The sequence below is a fragment of the Tauraco erythrolophus genome, chromosome 1 (assembly GCF_009769465.1).
Source record: "Tauraco erythrolophus isolate bTauEry1 chromosome 1, bTauEry1.pri, whole genome shotgun sequence".
NCBI classification, from domain to species: domain Eukaryota; kingdom Metazoa; phylum Chordata; class Aves; order Musophagiformes; family Musophagidae; genus Tauraco; species Tauraco erythrolophus.
Window position 1 is genome coordinate 129033236 of NC_141465.1, and position 21021 is coordinate 129054256.

Consider the following 21021-nt stretch of genomic DNA (forward strand, 5'->3'; position numbering starts at 1 on the left):
AACATACAGAAAGCTCTTTAGGTCACCCACAAATCTTTCCCACTCCTCAGAGAACAGATTCACAACACCCAAACACCCTTTTTAAGAGCAGAGGTAGAAAAAACAGAAATCCCTTTATTTAAAGCATACTGACATTTGGCTGCAACACATTTGGTGGGCAGGCAGCGTGGGAGACAAAACTCGATTTTCACTTTGCAAACACTTTTCCTGTGATTTAGAACCCACGTTCCAGGTTCCTGGAGGGGCCTTCCTTTCTATAGTCTCCTTAGATGACGCTATATTTGATGATCATAGAATCATAGAATGGTTAGGGCTGGAAGGGACCTTCAAAGGTCATCTAGTCCAACCCCCCTGCAAGGAACAGGGATATCTCCAACTAGATCAGGTTGCTCAGGGCCTCGTCCAACCTGGCCTTGAACGTCTCCAGGGATGGAGCATCCACCACCTCTCTGGGCAACCTGTTCCAGTGTTCTACAACTCTCATGGTAAAAAAATTTTTTCCTAATATCCAATCTGAATCTACCTCCCTCTATTTTAAAACCATTACCCCTTGTCCTATCACAACAGGCCCTCCTGAACAGCCTCTCCCCATCTTTCCTGTAGGCCCCCTTGAGGTACTGGAAGACCGCTATAAGGTCACCCCGGAGCCTCCTCTTCTCCAGGCTGAACAGCCCCAACTCTTTCAGCCTGTCCTCATAGGAAAGGTGCTCCAGCCCTCTTATCATCTTCGTGGCCCTCCTCTGGACCCTCTCCAACTGGTCCATGTCCTTCTTATGTTGGGGGCTCCAGAACTGGACGCAGTACTCCAGGTGAGGTCTCACGAGGGCAGAGTAGAGGGGAAGAATCACCTATGATTCTTCAAAGTTAAATGTACCTACAAACACAGCAAGTTGCAGAAGCTTTTTAGCTCCCTCCCAAGACTCTGCCTGATTAACTCTTGGGGCAACACGGCCCAGTTAAACCTCCACTTGTCAGGTCAGGGAGCATTACGGATCCATCCACACAACCTTCATCATCACTGACATGTAGGAAGTGCGTGTTTGCTTGGAACTGGAATAAGCCTTCAAAAACAAAAAGGATTTTTTTTCATCATAGCTTGATTGCATTCAACATGGTCACTTAAGGAGAACCTCCAGTTGATACACCCTCTCCTCACCACGCAGCTAAACCTCTGAAGTGAGAAACTACTAAACAAGGGCAGACTCACCATCCGACATCTTGACTGCTGTGTGTGTAACTTGAGGATTATCTCAACTAGTTTTCTTCCCACTCCAGCAGAGCCAAGCACAAACAGGACAACGTCATTTGCAAAACTCGAAATCATAGAATCACAGAATGGTTTGGGTTGGAAGGGACCTCAAAGATCACCTAGTTCCAACGTCCCTGCCATGGGCAGGGACACCTGCCAAGGGATAGAAATCCATGTTCTTGCAAAACAAAATCCAGTTCCAGACACTCACATTTCATTATTTTAAAGCATTTTTATTGATATAAACTGCAGTTTTGTCAGTAAGATTCGTGCTTTGGGTAAATCATTCTTTTTCCTTCTGCATTTTCCCCAATGAGTAGGAAACATACATTTTTAAATTCCAATCATTCCTGACACATGCCAAGGACACACATAAGCCTTAGATGAAGTATGGCCCATCATCATACACCTGGAAAGAGAAATCAGCTGTTTCCCACGGCTCGTGTTCTTCTCACCCGCACAAAACAAGCAGGACAACTAACATTTAGGTGAGGCAGCCAAACACCACAGACAGTCCCTTGGCAGTGTACAGAGATGCATACATAGATTTTAAGATGAAGTCTGAATGCTGAAGGTAAGACCTAAAGTTTCAACTATTCAACTTAAGGGAGAGAAAAAGTAAAAAGAAAGAACAATTAAAAATAACGGAAAGCCACTCACCCAATTCATAAGCTGGTCCAGGCAGTGAGAACCTGATCCAAAGTGTCCAGAATCAGTCTCACAGCCAGAAACTGAATGGAGTAGTGACATTTAAAAAAAAAAAAAAAAAATCCCAAACAACAAAACCCCAACAAACCACTGAACGATTTGTTTTTAAATGCAATTTCTCAAAATTCAAAAGTTTTGTTGTTTTAAGTTTCATTAAAGGCAATTTTTTTCCTGCTTACGAAATAGGGGACGGATGAAGAGGAGTGAAATTTTGATTACTCATTCCGACTGAAACTACGAAATGTTTTCCAAACAACAAAGCAGCAGCTGTTTCCTGAGACAGGAAGTTAGGTAGCAGGGGACAGGGAGAAGGAGACACAAGCTGATGACTATACATCACTATAGACAGAGGCTGGTAGTTTGGACCATTCACAACCCATTGCATGAATATCCTGACACCCTTCTCCATACAACATGGAAGTGTTTTTCCCTGAATTTGCACGTGGAGCAGCACCCTGAGAAATCAATGGGAGCAGCTGGTCCAGGCTCTTGCTTGCAGTTACAAACCATTCATGATGCCCAAATTTATGTTTACTCTTGCAGACTCCATTCCTTGCCTCACAGTAAACTGGGATAATACCATACATGGATTAACACGTAAGAAGATACAATGGTATTTCTAAAAACTTGACTGTAAATTCACTTGATTAGAAAACAATAATTTTTATTTGTTTCAAGAAAACTCAAGGCCACCATGTCATTATAACGTACATGAGCAAGAGACTGGAATATATTTACAGGAGAGCACCAAAAATTCAAACTATTGGAAAAGAGATTGCCAACAGGTTTCAGGCAAGGCCTACGTAGCTCCTCCTTTTCCCCCTGTGGTTCTTCTCTGGTCTTGCTCTCTGTAGTCTCTTAGGTAATCACCTTGCTGAAGAGCTGGACAAGTTCAGATTGTAGAGTCTGAGCATAAATGCCCTGTTCAACACAAGGCGGGGTAACACCAGGAACTCTTATTGAAAAGAAGATGCACAGGAGTGTTTTAAAAGACAAAATTTCAGTGTTGGGTTAGCTTTGTTCGCAGAGGATAGGAGATTGGAAACAGAAAAGGCTACCTGGTGTCTTAGGAAAAAACTCCACTATCAGGCATATCATCAAACCCGAGAAAACTTTTCAACAGAATTGGAATTTTAAGTCTGGAGACAAGAAGCCTTGCCCGAGTCTTTCTGAAATAGAGTTGTCCTTTAAACTGCAAAGAATCCTTTCTGAAGAAGGGCTTCAGTGTGAACGAAGTCAAAGCTGGAAAACGAGGGGCCTGCCCTGGCCATTTATTAATGTCAAATATGCTGTCTCATGAATCAGGGCAGTTTGTCTGGTTTGGAAGCCTGACAGAAAGCCCAGTGCACCTGGCTGGCTGAGCTCAGCACAGGCTTTACGCCGATCCAAGAGGATAGCTGCATTCTGTGTTTTGAATAGTTCGTCCCTCAAGCAATTTTTTTTTTAAAAAAAGGCTTTTATTGAAGAGCCATCAGCAAACAGATCATGCAGAATTTGAACAATACACGGAAGGGGGGGGAGGGAGGAACCCACACAAGGCACAGCCCCAATTATTTGTCACTTCATAAGATCTAGCCAGCACAAGTGTCACATTTGCTCTCCAAGAGAACAGCTTCGAAAGCTCCCCGATTTGAAAAAGCTATATGTTTGTGGGGGATACACACACATACACACACACAAAATACACCCAGAGTTTTCTTTGGCAACCATCATCACAGTGGCAGATATTTCAGGATTAGGACAAACAGCAAAGGAAGAAATAAAACCCTGATGCAGATGGTGCGTGCTCAGCCGGTTATCAGCAGAGTGAGTCTGGGCCCAGCCCGGACCATTCAGTACAGCACAGAATGGAAGAGTCACCTAAGGCAGCTTTGATTAATAAGCTGCCAGAAAACTAAGGGGAGAGAGAGAGAGAAGAAAAAAAGAAGAAAAAAAACATTTACTTCTTTTCCAGCATTGATGCCAAAGGGTAAGGGCTGTTGAGTTTCTCTACAAACAGCACAGCCAGTTTCCCCAGGCCTTCCCTACCTCTGCACCAAGCATCACAGTAAGATGTCATTTCTATGATTCTATGAATTCTAAAATTTCTTTACAGAGAGGGTTGTGAAGTATTGGAACAGGCTGCCCAGGGAGGTGGTGAAGTCCCCATCCCTGGAGGTGTTTAAAAACCGTGTGGATTTGGTGTTGAGGAACATGGTTTAGGGACCCTGACAGTGCAGGGTGAACGGTTGGACTCAATGATCTTGAGGGTCTCTTCCAACCAGATGATTCTATGATTCTGTTCCCCCGTTATCTCCCTGCCCCTGCCATGACAGCTTGCACAAGATGAGGATGTCTGAAATTCAATTCCACTGAAGGCAGCAGGAGTTTCATCATCAACAGCACTGCCATTTAATCTGCTGTAGGTACCAGCAGTCAGGACAATCACCCAGCAAGGGAGGCACCGAGCCTGGAACAGAAACTCCTCACTTCACGGCAGAGTACGGCACTGGAGAGGAGCAGAAGAGGAAAGCAAGCCAGAGCAGGCAGCTGCATCTACACACTTCGACTAAAGTTTATTATCCGACTGCGGCACAGGCGAGGAAGCAGGAGCGAAACGTTCAGATGATCATGGGATGAGGCCTGGCCCTGCTCCCAGCAAAGCCAACGGAGGTACAACGGCCACCTCAGTGGTTGTGCCTGGCCTTTTCAATCCACTGCTTCATGTAGCTGATTTCCAAGGCTCGAGCTTGCTGCACAGATTTGGGGTCCGAAGGGTTGCGGCTGCGTAGGTCCAGGTGATGGGCTCCATCTGGGATCATGATTGCCACGAGGGAATCACTGATGTTCTGGGTCACCCCACCTGCAGACCATGGGTCCAGGCCACCATTGCTGTGAGGAAAGAACACCTCATTAGGGCACATCTGCACAGCAGTCAGCAGTGGGGCTGCAACTCATATCAACATATGCAAGTTGATTTTCACAATTTTGCATATGTACCAACAGAAACTGTCCTCAGCCCTGTCTGAATGTCTGGTGCCCACCCCTCTGCTGAGAGGAGCCTTCTCGACAGGTTCAGAGCTACTGGCAGCTTAAGCAAGGCTGTGCTTCTGTTATTAATTATCTGCTAATTCAGATAATAACCTATAATAGTGCTACAGCCTCTGGAGAGGGATCTGCTGCCACCTGTCTTTGTCATAAAAAGTTTGGGTTCCCTTGTACCGAGACATGTCCAAACTCTCCAATCAAAGCACTTTGCTTTCCTTCTTCACAGTCTGCCATAAACTAATAACCAACTGGACCCTTGAGAGGTGGATTTTTAGGAAATTTTACCTTTTGCTGTCTTAGCTGTGTGCCAGCCTGGTTTTGCAAAGAAATGCTTGGACCTTCCATGAGTCCCCATATTTCTAATAACAACCATATTAAAATAAAGCTTTTCTCCCTCACGAAGCTGTCTAAAATTACTTCTTCTCTGTGACAGGACAATTTAAAGCAATTTACTCCCCTTCTTTCCTCACCCCAAATCAATGAAAGGATTCCTTGCACTGTAGATCTGGCTCCAAATAATGCCCAGTCCATGGAGAAAGCCAATGGCTAAACAGGGATAAGAGTTTTGCATCTCTCATTCCTAGCTTTCGACTTGATCCAGTACTCTACTACATCTTATTTTCCTTTACCACAGTGTTCTTCCCACACGTGGTCCATCATTCTGCATAAAGAAAACAACATCTGTATACTTATGGAACTACACAAATCTAGCTCTGTTCCTCACTTAAAACACTGGACCTACCCACAAAAGGAACATTAGAGATGGACTAATGTATGTCAGTGTAAATTTCTAGGAGGATCTAAGAAACTAAAACATCCTTGGACATGAAGAGATACACAGCTAGAAAAATACCACAATGCCAGCACCAGAAAATAACAGAAAGAAATATCAAGTAGAAAAGAGGTTTGTAGAAACAACTAACAGTAAAAATCTGATGGGGTCTGAACTAATACTTTATTTGTTTCTCCATTGGAAAAAAAAAACACACCTGAATCTCTGCAGTTCTTTATTTTCAGTGGTTCTAAATATGTCTTAGAAGAGAAACATTTTGTATCTGCAAAACAAAAAGCATACGGAGCTGCCCAATAAGCAAAAAGCATTGGATTTAAAAGGTCACCTGAATCAGCAGAGCACCCTGGCAACAGGGGGATGAGTTGCTGAGAGACCCGAGATGCACATGAACTTGGATCTTTTGGTCCCAGTCATGTGGAAACTAAGCATGCCACAAGGAAACAACACTGTCCCTGGCTTTTCTGGGAGCTTCTGGCTGCGTCCTCTGGGGCTCCTGCCAAACGATGGCACCGGAGGCACTGACGCAGTTTGGGAAGTGACACTTGGTGAGAGGAGCGGGGGATGGAGGGCTCACCACAAAATAATCGGCTTAAGTTTTACAGAATAAGATGATTCAGTACCAACTGGAATGGATTATTCAAGTGTTAAAACCAAGCATGCACGGAAGTACTCCGTTGCCCATCTTACAGGACAGGAGTTCCCCAATGTAAACAGAAGTGGCAAAAGAAAAGAAAGAATGAAAAAGTCAGCCATTCCTCTCCAGCAGTGGCCAGGCAAGTAGGGCTCCAGAAAAAAAAAAAACACTACTGCAAAATATCAACAGGCTAGTCCTGTTTCAATTCTTCATATTTCCTCGACAGCATAAACAGGGTCCTGCCTATCCCACAGCAAACAGTTCCCTTTCCTATTATCTCTTCAGAGCCTCCTTAGCTCTCCAGCCCTGCCTGGAACAAGGAGAAGTTTTTACACAATCTCAGCAGCACTGTCTGTGCATCCTTTTTTAACATGCCCACTCTCTACAACTGCCAAGTCTTCTTTTCTTAGCTTTTTTCCTCTCACTTCTCTTCAGCCAGGCATTATTCTACCTCCTCTTCTTTTCCTCCACTCCCTTCTTTTATGCTAACAATCCCCAATTCTCCACATAGCTCCAGTATCTCTCAAAACAGAGCCTTCACCTTCTGCCTCTCCCCTGCCAGTACAGAACTGGCGAGGTGAGTGCCCTAACTTAGAAGCATATAACCCAGGTGTGGTCCATCCAGACTATCAATTTTTAGAATGCACACATGAAATTTCGTACTGTCTGATACAACCTGGGCTGATTTTGCCTACCATAGTATGTTGATGACGAGACACTATCAACTGCTACAAGCTCTCTGCCACCACATGCATGAACGGTGTTAAAATGCTGTTGCAGCAGTTCCACACCAAATACAGAGCATGTTCCAGTAAGAGCATCAGGAGTGGAAATTGCTGGAAGAGAAAGGGCAAACAGGGTTCTGAAAACCTCAGTTTCCTCAAACTAGTGTTAATAAAGATCCACTGCCCAGGACAGGCAAGTAATACCTGCCTACAGCCTAAGTAGAATCACAGAATGGTTTGTGTTGGAAAGGACCTCAAAGATCATCTAGTTCCAACCCCCCTCCCATGGGCAGGGACACCTTCCACTAGACCAGGTTGTTCAAAGCCTTATCCTGACCTTGAACAGTTTCAGGGATGGGGCAGCTACAACCTCTCTGGGCAATCCTTTCCAGTGTTTCATCACCCTCATTGTAAAAAATTTCTTCCTTATATCCAATCTAAATCTCCCCTCTTTCAGTTTAAAGCCATTGCCCCTTGTCCTATCACTACACACCCTTGTAAAAATTTCCTCTCCAGCTTTCCTGTAGGCCTGCTTCAGGTACTGGAAGGCTGCAATAGTATCTCCCTGGAGCCTTCTTTTCTCCAGGCTGCACAACCCCAACTCTCTCAGCCTGTCTTCACAGCAGAGGTGCTCCAGTCCTCAGATCATCTTCATGACCCTCCTCTGAACTCACTCCAACAGCTCTGTGTCCTTCTTACGTTGGGGGCCCCAGATCTGAACACAGTACTGCAGGTGGGCTACTGCATTCAGCTCTGGGGCCCTCAACATAAGAAGGACATATTCCTCCTTTTCTCTTTTTTCCAAGATGTCAAAATAACCTGGTCTGGGAACCTTCTGCTTTATTACACGCTATTTGTCCATGGCGGGCCATGAGCTCTACCATGTGCAGAAGCCTGTCTTCCAGCTGTCAGAGAGCTTCGTGAAATAAACTCTTCCTGGTAAGGAGGCATATAATCGGGATTGCTTCCTCCTGTGGGGCCTTTGGGGTGCATGCCAGGGGACTGGGAGGAGTCTAGAGCTCCTTCAGAAGGTCCTGAGAACAGCCTGAGCTCCTCACAAGACAGCTCCAAACCTTCCATCACCTGCCAAACAGCAGCTCCTGAAAAGGCCATTCTCTGCACTGTTTGCACTCTGATGGCTGCATTGACTGTCATCTCTGCTCAGTGGCAACGGAGATTCCTGCGTTAATTCCATACAACACGTACAACACAGCGTGAATCTGCAGCGATGCACTGTTTGCAGAGGGACAAGCAGAAACACCAGTTTGAGCATCCTGGCCAAATCCCACTGTGGCTGGATAAACCCAGCCTACCATGGTTCTCTTTAGACGGAGTATTCTTCCTTTCCTACGCTAAAGTGTTGTGCAAGTTGCCTGACACTGGAAACACAGTGCTTTTTCCCCCCCAGGGAGCTGCATCCCCTGGTAAACAGGGATTTTTTTTGTAAAGCACTCTGCAGTGTTTGAGGATAAAAGGCTCTTATATAAAATGTACAGTGTTGACAATGTATTTGTTTGAAGAGCAACAACCCAGCTTGAGATCCAAGGCTTTGTGTGTACAGCACTACTTCATTCATTCGGTTGCTTTCAAGCTTTTCTCATTTCAAGCTCCTTCAGCTGGCATAAATTCCTAAACACTTACTTAGATTTGTTTGCGTGTCTGTCGCTTACAAAGCAGATTTCTACTGTACAGAGCTGTGAAGCCTTGGAAATAAGCAACACTGCAGAAATTAAGTTAAACCAACACATTTTTGTTATTAAAAAGTCTTCAAAAAAAGGGTGGAATTTCTCACTCTAGAGCAGATATCCTGCTGGGATAGAAACAGTAAGAGACAAACAAGGAAAGCAACAGGCACTTTGGAGCCAAACAGATCAATGCTAACAGCTGAAAACCAGAGAATAATCCCCAATTCGATTGAGGACCTTCTACTTTTAAAATACACATCTATTCGCCGAGTCCAACAAGCTAATCCTGAGTTTTGTTTAAAGAAGTGGCAGGGTTTGGGTTTTTTTTTCGAAGAGGCCTTGCACAATTTTAACCAGAGCACAGAGGAGTGTATATCCAGGAGCTGCCCACAGTGGGCAATCAGTACGGCAAGTCAGAGCTCCTGAAGCACAGGATTCAACGTGTTAATTAAATGCCTCCCTACCACTTAACGACCTAATGAACAGCCAGTACTTGGCTGTTCAAAGTTTTATATCACCTCACAGCAGAAATACAGCTCCATGAACCTCCCTTTCAAAGCAGAGTTTAACCTCAAAAATAAGGCAAGTGACAGCTGAGCAGAGAGCAAGCAGCACGCAGCAGTCTTTGCACGACTGAAACATTTCTTTCACTTTTTGTCCACGTACAAAGGTGTTACAATCTTCAGCTGCATTACCAGCGTGCCTTGCTAGAATGGAAACATCTCTTTGCATCTGGATCTTAAACAAGTTTGTTGAAACTCGTCCACTAAAAGAAAAGGGCAATTAGCAGTGATAGGAGTGCTCCCCAAGTTACTGCCCTCTCTTTTCTCTATCAAAGGGAAAAAGGAACATCACGCCAGCCTCTGCCAGGCTATCACCCAGAGCAACAATTTTAGTGACCAAGGTCCTGTGTTACAGTTAGAGTTTGTTTAGACTTTCCTTTTGGCTTCATAAAAGCTAGATGGATTTACCAGCATGGGAAACCTGGACTTTGGCCACAAGATAAGAAGGAATCCACATGGGAAGAAAATTACATTTGGCAGAATACCAAACCAGATTCTCCTTTCAGAGCCACACAGGCAGTGACAGAACAGTTGGCTGCTCTGGCCACTGCAGACTGACCATTTCACTCTCAAGAGCAACACAAAGCACACCCATCATTTATTCAGCTGGAGTGCTGGAGGCAGATCCTTTTGCTACTTAGGGCAGGCTCTCTGCACTGAAAACACAAACTGGTGGAAGACTCCACTCTAGAAGCTGAAACAAGGCTCACCTGAAGATGATATTGCTGTGTGAACTGATGTTTTTCCCTCCATACATAGAAAGAATCCAAGAGGGGCGAGGCGTCACTCCCCACAGCCTGTAACATTCTTCTGAAAGTGCATCAAAGTCCCATTTCTGAGGTTCAAACATGTCATTGACACCATCCGTGCACATGGGCATCACCATCTCAGTGCAAGCCTGAAAGGAAGGGCAGGGCAACAGATGTATTCCCAGGAGACTGTGCAATAGCTGTTAGTGCAGAATTTAAATAAAAAAGCTCAAACAAGATTTGATCAGTAATTACTGTCAAACGCTCAAAGAATTGATTAGGTTGGAAGAGACCCTTAAGATCATAGAGTCCAACCATTAGCCTGACACTACCAAGTCCACACTAAACCGTGTCCCTAAGTGCCACATCTACACATCTTTTAAATACCTCCAGGGATGATGATTCAACCACTTCCCTGGGCAGCCTGTTCCAGTGCTTGACAACTCTTTCAGTAAGAAATTTTAATTAATTAAACCTCCCCTGGTGCAACTTGAGGCCATTTCCTCTTGTCCTACTGCTTGTTACTTGTGAGAAGAGACCAACACCCACCTTGCTACAACCTCCTTTCAGGTAGCTGTATAGAGGATAAGGTCTCCCCTCAGCCTCCTTTCCTCCAGGCTGAACAACCCCAGTTCTCTCAGCTGCTCCTCACAAGACTTGTGCTCCAGACTCTTCACCAGCTTTGTTGCCCTTCTTTGAACACACTCCAGCACCTCAATGTCCTTCTTGTAGTGAGGGGCCCAAAACTGAACACAGTATTTGAGGTGCAGCCTCACCAGTGCCAAGTACAGGGGGACAATCGCTTCCCTGGTCCTGCTGGCCACACTATTGCTCATACAAGCCAGGATGCTGTTGGCCTTCTTGGATCCTGGGCACACTGCTGGCTCATATTCAGCTGGCTGTTGACCAACAACCCCAGGTCCTTTCCCACCAGGCAGCTTTCCAGCCACTCTTCCCCACACCTGTAGCATTGCATGGGGTTGTTGTGACTCAAGTGCAGGACCTGGCACTTGGCCTTGTTGAACCTCATACAATTGGCCTCAGCCCATCACTCCAGCCTGTCCAGATCCCTCTGTAGACCCTTCCTACCCTCAAGCAGATCAACACTCCCACCCAACTTGGTGTCATCTGCAAACTTACTGAGGATGCACGTGATCCCCTCATCCAGATCATTGATAAAGATATTAAACAGGACTGGCTCCAATATTGAACCCTGAGGAACACCACTTGTGACCAGCCACCACCTGGATTTAACTCCATTCACCACAAATCTTTGGTTCTGGTCATCCAGCCAGTTTTTTTACCCAGTTAAGCATACACCCATCCAAGTCATGAGCAGTCAGTTTCTCCCCGAGGATGCTGTGGGAAATGGGGTCAATTTTAATAAAGTCTACGTAAACAACATCCACAGCCTCTTCCTCATCCACTAAGTGGGTCACCTTGTCACAGAAGGAGATTAGGTTAGTCAAGCAGGACCTGCCTTTCCTAAACCCATACTGACTGGGCCTGATCATCTGATTGTCCTGTCCATTGTGTGATGGCACTCAAGATGATCTGCTCCATAACCTTTCCCAGCACTGAGGTCAGATCAACAGGCCTGCTGTTTCCCTGATCCTCCTTATGGCCCTTCTCGTAGATACCAAGGAAAAGTTTCATACTTCACACAAACTATTCTCTGACATCTTAGTGATACTATCTAAAAAAGAAAAACAATTTATATCCTGGAAGCCATATAGCCCCTACCATGGCAATTCATCTAACTCACAGTCTGTTCGTACTTGTCCCCTTTCCTATAAGCCTTCAGAAGCAGGCAGGGAACAAGCCGCAGAGTGGATGTGTTGGTTTGATGAGCCCAGCTGCCATATTCTTTGTTACCCATGTGGTGTTTCCCTGCTTTCTCAGAGGACAATTTATAAAGCCCACACATCTCCTGGGACTGTGAGGAACAAATATATAGGAGACAGTAGCCAAGAGCAGATGGTCACAACCTGAAGATCATCAAATTCTTAACACCTTGCTTCTGGAAGCAGCTGCCCTGCTCCTCAGAAGAGAGACTGTACGTAACAGTGTTGCATGTGCTTAGTAAATGGGATGGGGAGAGAAGAATGTCCTGGACCTCTTACTTGGATCTGTATTTTTACCTACTCAATGGGAAAAGTTGGGTCTCAGTGAGCTACAGGATGAACAGCAGCAGTTGAAGAAATTAGTATCAACAAATTCTGACATATTTGCTTGCACAAATTGAGGTGAACAATTGGGATGGGGGGGATTAGAAGACCAAGATGCTGCTGCTGTACATCATTTTCAGCCAATATGAAGAGCTGAAACTCAACAATTAGCTAGACAGGGAAGACACAACCTGAACCTCCTGGGAAAGCTGCTTCTCTTTTGTGCCTTGCCCTCCCCACTACAGTCATACTTGCTTCATGCTTACATGTCATCAGTACCTCAATTACATCTAGCTCAATATATTGACAGCTAAATGGCTTGACAACTCTGATCAGCTCTGGCCCAAAAACCTCACCGAGTTTCAAGAAAAAGGATAGAGCACATACCTGATAGTACCAACCCAACTGGCCTAGATTCTTGGTTGCAGTCTCAGACATGTCTAAGCACGAGGCTTCTCCTGTATAATTGTAGTACAAATTTACTGCCTGAAAAACATTCTGTAGCAACAATTTGTCAGAGAGACTGGGATCCTTCAAGAACTTGCAGACTTCCTGCAACAGAGAGAAAAGGGGAAGGTGTCTAATTCTGCAAGAAATAAAGATTAATACACAATACCTGATAGGATGTCAATTTCTTTTTGAAATAGTCAGACCACTTCCAGAAAGCACCCTTCTATGCAATAATATGCTGAGGATTATCATAAAAGACAGTATTCCATTTGCATAGTGCATGCTACTATGAGGAACCTGAAACTTTACATTTCCCAATTAAAACTTTAAAACCAGTGCAACCTTAACATTTCAACCACTAAGCTTTTCATCCATTTCCAACTCTTTAAAATAGATAATACTTAATAAAGTATTTAGCTCCTCCGTAATGAAAGATAACACATGAAAATCTATAATAAAGAAGCTCCAGGTATAGATTTGAGTTCCCTGCAGTTTGCTGTAGTACAAATGGAAATATCCATGTAAGGACAGTTCTAATATTTGTAAGTCTTTTGATACAGCAGCATTGCAAAATTCTTACTTCCTCATGTTTGGAAAATATGAGGTGGTGAAACAAGGCACTGTTTAAGCCAGTGAAAAATTAAGAGCAATCTCAGGTAAAGCTTCATTCAAAATCTTAACTGGGGACACAAGTAGTGGAAGAAGCAAAACAAACAGAAAACACAAAAGCTACTACACTCTAGAAAGATTTTTCATCTTAAAACATCTTTTTAAAAGCGACAATATTCTCTTTGGCAAGGCTTGCTCCTTACCCCTGCTCCCATTAGTTGGGACTAATACAGAACAAGGGCAAAAGCTGTGAATCAGCACTCCCAGCCCATCGGAAGAATCCAAAATTACTCTCTGCAGGGAGCAAAAGTTGCACTGCAACTCCAGCACTGTTCAAGTACAGGGGCATGGGCACACGGGGACAAGTCACATTGCCAATGCAAACTCTGCATCTTCCAAGAAGTGAACTTACTATCCTTCCCTCCCCTCTATAAGTTTTTCCCTCATTTTCATTGTGGAAGCTAGGAAATGGATCCCTCCCTTGTTCTCTACAGACAATGTCGGAGCACAGCCTCCACATTTTGCCACTCCAAGTAGGTTTTATGGTTTGGCTAGCTCAGCCATCAGTTCTTAACTCAGTAATTAGAGGTTTGGAGAGCTCACTAACTCACACAAATATACACTGCAGACAGATAGCAGAACAGAGGGCAGCAGACAGCTTTTCCAGAAAAAAGTACTTGAACAGCTTAACTCAGATTTCATACATTAGCATTGTCCACACAAGCAGCAGCCTTTTCTATTTTAGGTTTATACCTCAGTCAAACAGAGACAGCATGGACAGTGGTGGAGGTGAGCACATTCCTTAGGTTGTGTCAGATTGGTAACAAAGCAGAAATCATTTTCAAGGTGTTCATACTGCCCTTTGCAGACAGCCACATAGGACAGATGAATGTCCCTCCCCTCCGCCATGAGATAACTCTACACAAGGGAAAATTTTATTTTATATTTAACTACTGCTATAAAATTTATATTTAACTACTGCTTAGTAGCCAAAAATACTAATATCTTATCTGCCTCACCTGCCATACACAGTAATCCAAAGCCAAGCAGGGTAATTCAGCCAGGGTCTTACAACAAAAACATTCCAAGAAAGTAGAAATCTTGGATAAAGCACTGCAGACAAACAGAACTGCACAAGTGAAGGTTTGCAAGTGTGAAAAATGGTTCTGCTTCGAGAAGTGACCCTGACAAGGAATACATTTGTGGGGCTCCACGTTGCCTCTCTCACTAGTCCTCCTACATCAAAGATGCCATAGGCTCAAAACTTTCTCTTTAACTGCAAGCTCTGCCAGCCAAGTCTGGCATCAGAAGCTCTTACTGCAGGTACTTTTTTGTGCAGCATTTCTGCTCCTCAAGAACAACTCTGCAGGACAGCTGAGGTTTTTCAGTCATCCCTGGCACTTCTGGACTCCTGATGCAACCTATTAGCCCTACAAGTGGCAGTCAGTCAACAAACCAGTTGATGCACAAGAAGATATTGCCCTGGTTCTCTTTTTTCCAGCCACGTTGGTTCTACAGAGCCAAAAATAAAGGAAAAGGTGCAGGCTAGGAGAGGAGGAGAGAATTAGTTAAACCACTAATTTACAAGTCAATTCTACAAGACATTGATTCTCAATTACCTGTATAGGCCAAGCTGGCAGAGGCTGCAAGAAGTCAGCTTCATAGGGATAGTTCACCATGGCCAAGTTTACCCATGTTTCACTCAGCCAATTTTTCAATACAGCAGCATCCTGAAGATTCTTTAATGGGCTGCACAAATGAAATGTGCTGGAAAGCCACTGTAAACCTGCATCTTTAAAGAAAAAAATGAATAAGATAGTATTTAATGTATTGTACCATTAACACATAGGTCAGCTGTGCTGCTGCTAAAAAATATTGCCACTTAGCATAACTAATCTGGTGAAGTTATTCCACACACATACAAGTACAGCAGATCAAATTTTAGGCAGCACCTCCAAGCGAAGGGAAATACAATCTGCATACTTCAGCGTTCGGGTATGTAACAGCTAAGATAACATTATCTAAAAAAATCAAAGGTTTACAAAACATTTGACATTTTTTTGATAGGAATTAACACCAGGGCATGCTTCTTCCAATGAAAGGAAAATTTCAAACCAGCTAGCTCACAATCCAAGGACTACTAATAGATAGATCTCTTGGGACTCTCCTGGCTTTTCCTTGCATTATTTTATCTGCTCTAGAACCCATCCAATTCAGTTTTCTTGATTTTAATTAGCTAACTCATCATACCAGGCTTTCTCTTTAGGACACTGAACTGAAGTAGCAACACTTTTTTTTTTAAATTTAATTGAATTCCTTTGCTGTACAGTGACTTCATCTGATATAGATTCATAGAATCATTTAGCTTGGAAGAGACCCTTAAGACCCAGTCCAACCATTAACCTAACACTGCCAAGTCCACCTCTAAACCCTGTCCCTAAGCACCACATCTGCATGTCTTTTAAATACCCCAGGGATGGTGACTCAACCACCTCGCTGGGCAGCCTGTCCCAATGCCTAACAACCCTTTCAGTGAAAAAATTTTTCCTAATATCCAATCTAAACCTCCCCTGGCGCAACTTGATGCCATTTCCTCTTGTCCTGTCACTTGTTACTTGGGAAAAGAGACCAACATCCACCTCACTACAACTTCCTTTCACGTAGTTGTGGAATCATAGAATCATTTAGGTCGGAAAAAACTCTTAAGATCATCGAGTCTAACTGAGTTCCTAGCACTGAATCCATAAGGATTGTAGCGATTTTCCACACCTGATTGCCTCAGTTGATATTTAAAATATATTTTTTTTTATAGCAGCGACTATCTGGCCTGCTTGTCAGAAATCTGGAGTCAGTTCCTGTCTGACCTTAGGGATGTTTGGACCTGGATTCTGAATCACACCAGGCCTGAATGAAGCCTGCAATTCAACATAACAGACTATTAAAGAAAACCACTAAGCTCATTTGGCAGTTTTCAGTACTAGTTTAGTACTAATTTTTAGTAGTAGTTTAGTTTCAAAAAACCCAATATATATGCAAGTGAAAGTCATAACAGAAGTTTGTTGATTTTATAAAGTCATAACACAATCTTGAACATTATAACCCTTTGAAAAAGTATCGGTGAGGTCTTACCTGTTGAGGAAAGGTGGTTAATGGCGTTCCAGGAATTCCGAATGCTTTCTGAGCAGCCTGTCCCACTCTTTTTGAAATCATTGGTCACTATGCTGAAATAAGTGCCACATGGAACCAAATCACCAAACTGCCAGATCGGGGCAGAGGCTGCCAGAGCTCTGCAAAGGGACGTAGAAACACCGTGAACCTCTGCAAACTGAAAGTCTGTCATCTGGTCAACGCCCTCCCCACGGCCACTATCCAAGTAGCGTTTATAATTCAGCTTGGACACTGAGCTGTAGGCAAACTAACCATCATGTTGCAAAACTGCTCCACAGGTCTGCATGCAAAGGCTGTTGAAGGTTATAAGTCTTGGACACGAGTACAAAAGTATCAGTAAATACACAAAGTAAAAATTCAGACTTGCTTACTTCATTATTTTTCAGTCTCATCTAGCAACTAGGCCCTTCTCACCAGGCATTGTGCAAACTCAACTGAAGAGAGCCCCGGCCCACAAAAATCTACTCTCTAGCAGACAAAGGTAGGGGAATTACTATTCTTTTTATCCAGAGGGGAACTAAGGCACTGAAGAGATTAAAGACCTGCCTCAAGTCACCAGGAAGTCTGGTGACCCTAAAAAAAATTAGGTATAAAGTCAGTGTTCATAATAACAGTTTTTACAAAACTAACAGATAGCTCTGAAAATACACACCATCCAGCACCTGCTGACCTACGCTTGTCTTTATTAGGCAAACAGTGCCTCTTCCCAAATTCAAGGTTACTAAATTCCTCCTCCCAGTAGTGAAAATTTCAAGCCAGCTTGAATTACGGGACTTTTCACAGTGCTGTAATATTTATATCATGGAAGTAAGAAATGCCAGCCCTGTGTTTGAGCAGGATGAGCACACTCACCCAGCTACCACATGGGGGTACTTCATCCTAAACCAGGCTGCAAGCATTCCTCCGTAAGATCCTCCTATAGCTATGACTGGACTGTAACGGGCTCCCGCAATGGTCGTCTTTAGGTACTCAATTAGTACTGCAAAGTCTGCCAGAGCTTGTTCTGACGTCAGGTAATTCAGGTGCTTGGAATCCTGAGACAAAGAAAGCAGGTTATACACAGCACGGGAGTGATTTCCAGCAAAGGTCTTTCTATTTCCCACAGCAGCTGTAGAGTTCTAAATCTGTGCCTGACAACAAATGAAATACTCTGCAGATGTTCCTTGAAGTGCTAGAAAATATCAGATTTTTTTTTTTAATCCTAGAACTGATAGTTACAAAAATAGGATAGTAAACCTATACTCAAGCTAACAGTCCTTAAACCTGTCCTTTAAACCTTACTCAAGTAAGGTTTAAGTCCTTTAAACCTTACTCAAGCTAACAGTCATTGCACTGGCAAGAATTACAACAGGTAGAATTTTGTCTGTGTAGAACGTGTTTATGGAAAACAAAGACACTTACACTGAAAGACTCATTCCCAAAGGGCAAAGATTCTCCATAATATCTATGTTCAGCAAATACTAACATGGCATTAAGTTCTTCAGCCACATCCCACATAAAACCCTGGTTGGAGGAAAACAGACATTTAAATAAGTCGAATCAATTATTTTCCAAGTATCTACTTTCAGTCTAGTGTACTCCAACTCTTACTCTGACTAGAAAGCTATCACTATCAAAACACAACTCAAAAGACAGGTTTTCAAGTATCAATGAAGAAAACACGCTAAACAAATATCCACCCAGAGGCAGGGACACGTACAAAGAAAATATGTATATTTTAATGCTGCAAAATATTAAGCAGCATTATTTTGTGAGTACACACAGTCAGTTCTGCCAAACCTCCTATGGCACAAGCTTAATCCACAGGAAATAAAAAACACTACAGGAGAAATGCATGCATTGGAGCTAGGACTACATTACAGAAAACACAAAATTTGTTTGGCAACAAGCAAGAATTTAAAGCATTGCAAAACACTTATTTTCAACTAATAAATAGCTACAACTTGTTATTACTTGTTGACAGCAGCTTGTTACCACCAGTTGTGGAAACAGGCGGACAGAGATAGCCTGCTGACAGAACAAAGTGTGTCAGCAGTCCGTGGGTGCTCCGAGCTCATCAGCACATGCCACCTCCTGTTGTGTTACTGGACTTTGTATTGAGGTGGCTGAAAAATACCCACACACTCTGTTCTGCATTTGTATCAGTCAGGGAAGTAAAAACCTCCACAGGTCTTGTCAGAGAACAAGAATCATCTATCTTTATCAAGATAGCCCCCTTCGTTTCACTTCACATTTTTCTTACAGAGAGAAAAAAAAACATTAAAACCTCCCATTTTACTTGGGGAACCTGAAGTACTAGGATAGATGTAATTTGGACCAAAGTTTTGCATTCTTAGCTTAAGGCACTTTGTAGTGTTTCCTTTAGAAATTTTCTTTACTCCTCCAGGAAGTTAATAGAAGTTCACTCCTTTGATTTCTATGGCCTTTGAATAGGACTCTGAACCCCCTAAAACTTTTCCTATGCTTTTGTTCAGCTGCCTCTTCCTCCTATAACACTCTTAAAAACCCTTACCAACTTCTCTTTAAACGATACTCTGACACTGTCTCCTTGTTCCTCCTTATTTTTCCAGTATGCCACTACTGGAAAGAAGGACTGTAGGTCAAGAATCTATTTTCTACATACCGTATTGTTGCAGAACCACGTGATGTCTCCTTCATTGCCTGTATAAAATAGTATTGGTCCATTGTCTTTCTCCCAGTGCTGATCTGCTACTAGATACCGCTGCTGGAATGTAAGATTTTCATCAAATCCAAAGTGATCAATCTGTAAGAACAAGGAACAACATGTTCAGAAAGTTAAAACTGATCCTGGTGTCTACCAGAAGTGTTAACAGTCACTTTGCAGGTGAAAAATAAAGAAAAGCAAGAAAGCTTTACTAAGATTAAAAAAATGACATTGAATTAATTTATATTCCTAAGACATCAAAATTCTTCTGCTTTATGAAGGAAACCAGCCAAAATTACAGGTGTACACGCTGAAGGAGAAATGTTTCTTTCAGCCATAAAAAAAAAATCATGCCCTTTTTATAGTATCACACTTAACATGAGGCATTCCGGATATATTTAGGAAATCAGACAAATCTGCTGAGGGGTCACAAAGTATCTGATGTAATAAAACTGTATCAACAAGTAAAAACAGTCATTGTGCCACCATGTTCTGAGTCTTAGGAAAATTCCTTACTAGCCTTATTTATGAAAAAAAAAACCACAAACAAACCAAAAAAACACACCAGTATCTTCCTTCTCTCCCTCTTTTGGCATAAGATTGAAATTAAAACAGATTCTTGTTACAAAGTGGGTTGGTTTTTGGTTTTGTGCTTGCTTTTTTTTTTTTTAATTCTTAGAAGATATTAATTCTCTGTAGTTCTTGTGCTATTGACAGATTTTTCAGATATTTTTGTGCTTTTCTCTCCTTGCAATTTTCACTAGTCTACATACCCTCCCCGATTCTTTCCACTGCCCTACTAATATTGCAACCTTATACACACCACTTAACTCAAACACCACAGTTAGCTTTATTCCCTCATTAGAAATTCAATTTCAATTCCTCAGGTCAGTTTTCCAGGTTTTATTCACACTGCTTTGCAGGCACTATCCCCCTTGACTTTTCCCCAAGCATCCATCCATACTGGAAAGCTTATCACTTGCTTTTACAAGGTAACTCCCTGCATGGGCATAATATTCTGGAACACCCACACAGGCTTTTACTATAAAAAAATAAAAAATGAAACCAAAACACAGAACTACTCCAGAAGAGCTATGCTGCTTAATTACCACGGATTCCCAAATCATCACTACTTTTATTCATCAGTTGAGGATGAACTGTGGCTTCCCAATTTTGACTTCCCTCAGCACAAAGCATCATCTTTTCCTTTCACAGTTTCTCGCTGGCGGTAACAGCCTGACATCTGCTGGCTTGAACATCTCTGCTCACCCATCCGCCTTTGCACCGACATCTCTGCCAAACCGCTCAGATGCTCCAGGAACCAACCTTTCACATCTCCTGTTTTGAGAACATCTGCAAGTTAATGTTAAAAAGCAGCAAATCCCACACCAATCCAAGCACTTGTTGCTGAGGCAGTGACCTAACTGCCAGGCAGATTCCTCCGGGCAGTGCAGAAAGCCTAACTCTGGACCTGCAGGATCCAGCTGCTCCACACCACGTCCTTGTGTTTGCTTCGGATCAAAGAGAGCACAGGAACTTATTGAAGATATACAGTCTTTTCCAAGCTCTCTCAAAGCTTCCTCACTCTGGGACTGATGAAAGAGGACAGCTGTGTTGCAGCACACCGCTAACAGAACAGCAGGAACAGCTGGAGGTCTGCGCAAGGTCTTGGCAGACACAAGAGGAAAGGTCTTTGCCCTGAATAAGCTAACTCCGTGACTACTTCCAGACTCAAATAAAACTACTTCATGTACGTTCTACAGTTTTGCTCAGTGGAACCATTTACTACTTGGTCACAAGTACGTGGTGATGTTATCATGCATATACT

The 21021-nt window shown here is 43.1% G+C and overlaps 1 protein-coding gene across 2 annotated transcripts in view; it reads right to left on the reverse strand.

Annotated features, from left to right (window-relative positions):
- Positions 1 to 3398: 3398 nt before the first annotated feature.
- Positions 3399 to 21021, reverse strand: part of PRCP (prolylcarboxypeptidase) — a 33916-nt gene continuing 16293 nt past the window's right edge. Inside the window, exons 1-9 of one of the 2 annotated variants that reach the window (XM_086614410.1) lie at positions 20303 to 20325; positions 19152 to 19292; positions 17930 to 18031; positions 17381 to 17562; positions 16490 to 16647; positions 14980 to 15152; positions 12689 to 12853; positions 10095 to 10282; positions 3399 to 4828 (exon numbers count right to left, since the gene is read on the reverse strand). In XM_086614410.1, coding sequence (XP_086470536.1) covers positions 4624 to 4828; positions 10095 to 10282; positions 12689 to 12853; positions 14980 to 15152; positions 16490 to 16647; positions 17381 to 17562; positions 17930 to 18031; positions 19152 to 19292; positions 20303 to 20320 — 1332 coding nt within the window. In that variant the 5' untranslated portion in view covers positions 20321 to 20325 and the 3' untranslated portion in view covers positions 3399 to 4623. Of the gene's footprint in view, positions 4829 to 10094; positions 10283 to 12688; positions 12854 to 14979; positions 15153 to 16489; positions 16648 to 17380; positions 17563 to 17929; positions 18032 to 19151; positions 19293 to 20302; positions 20326 to 21021 lie in introns of those variants that run through there. The other variant, XM_086614421.1, reaches the window with a different exon arrangement.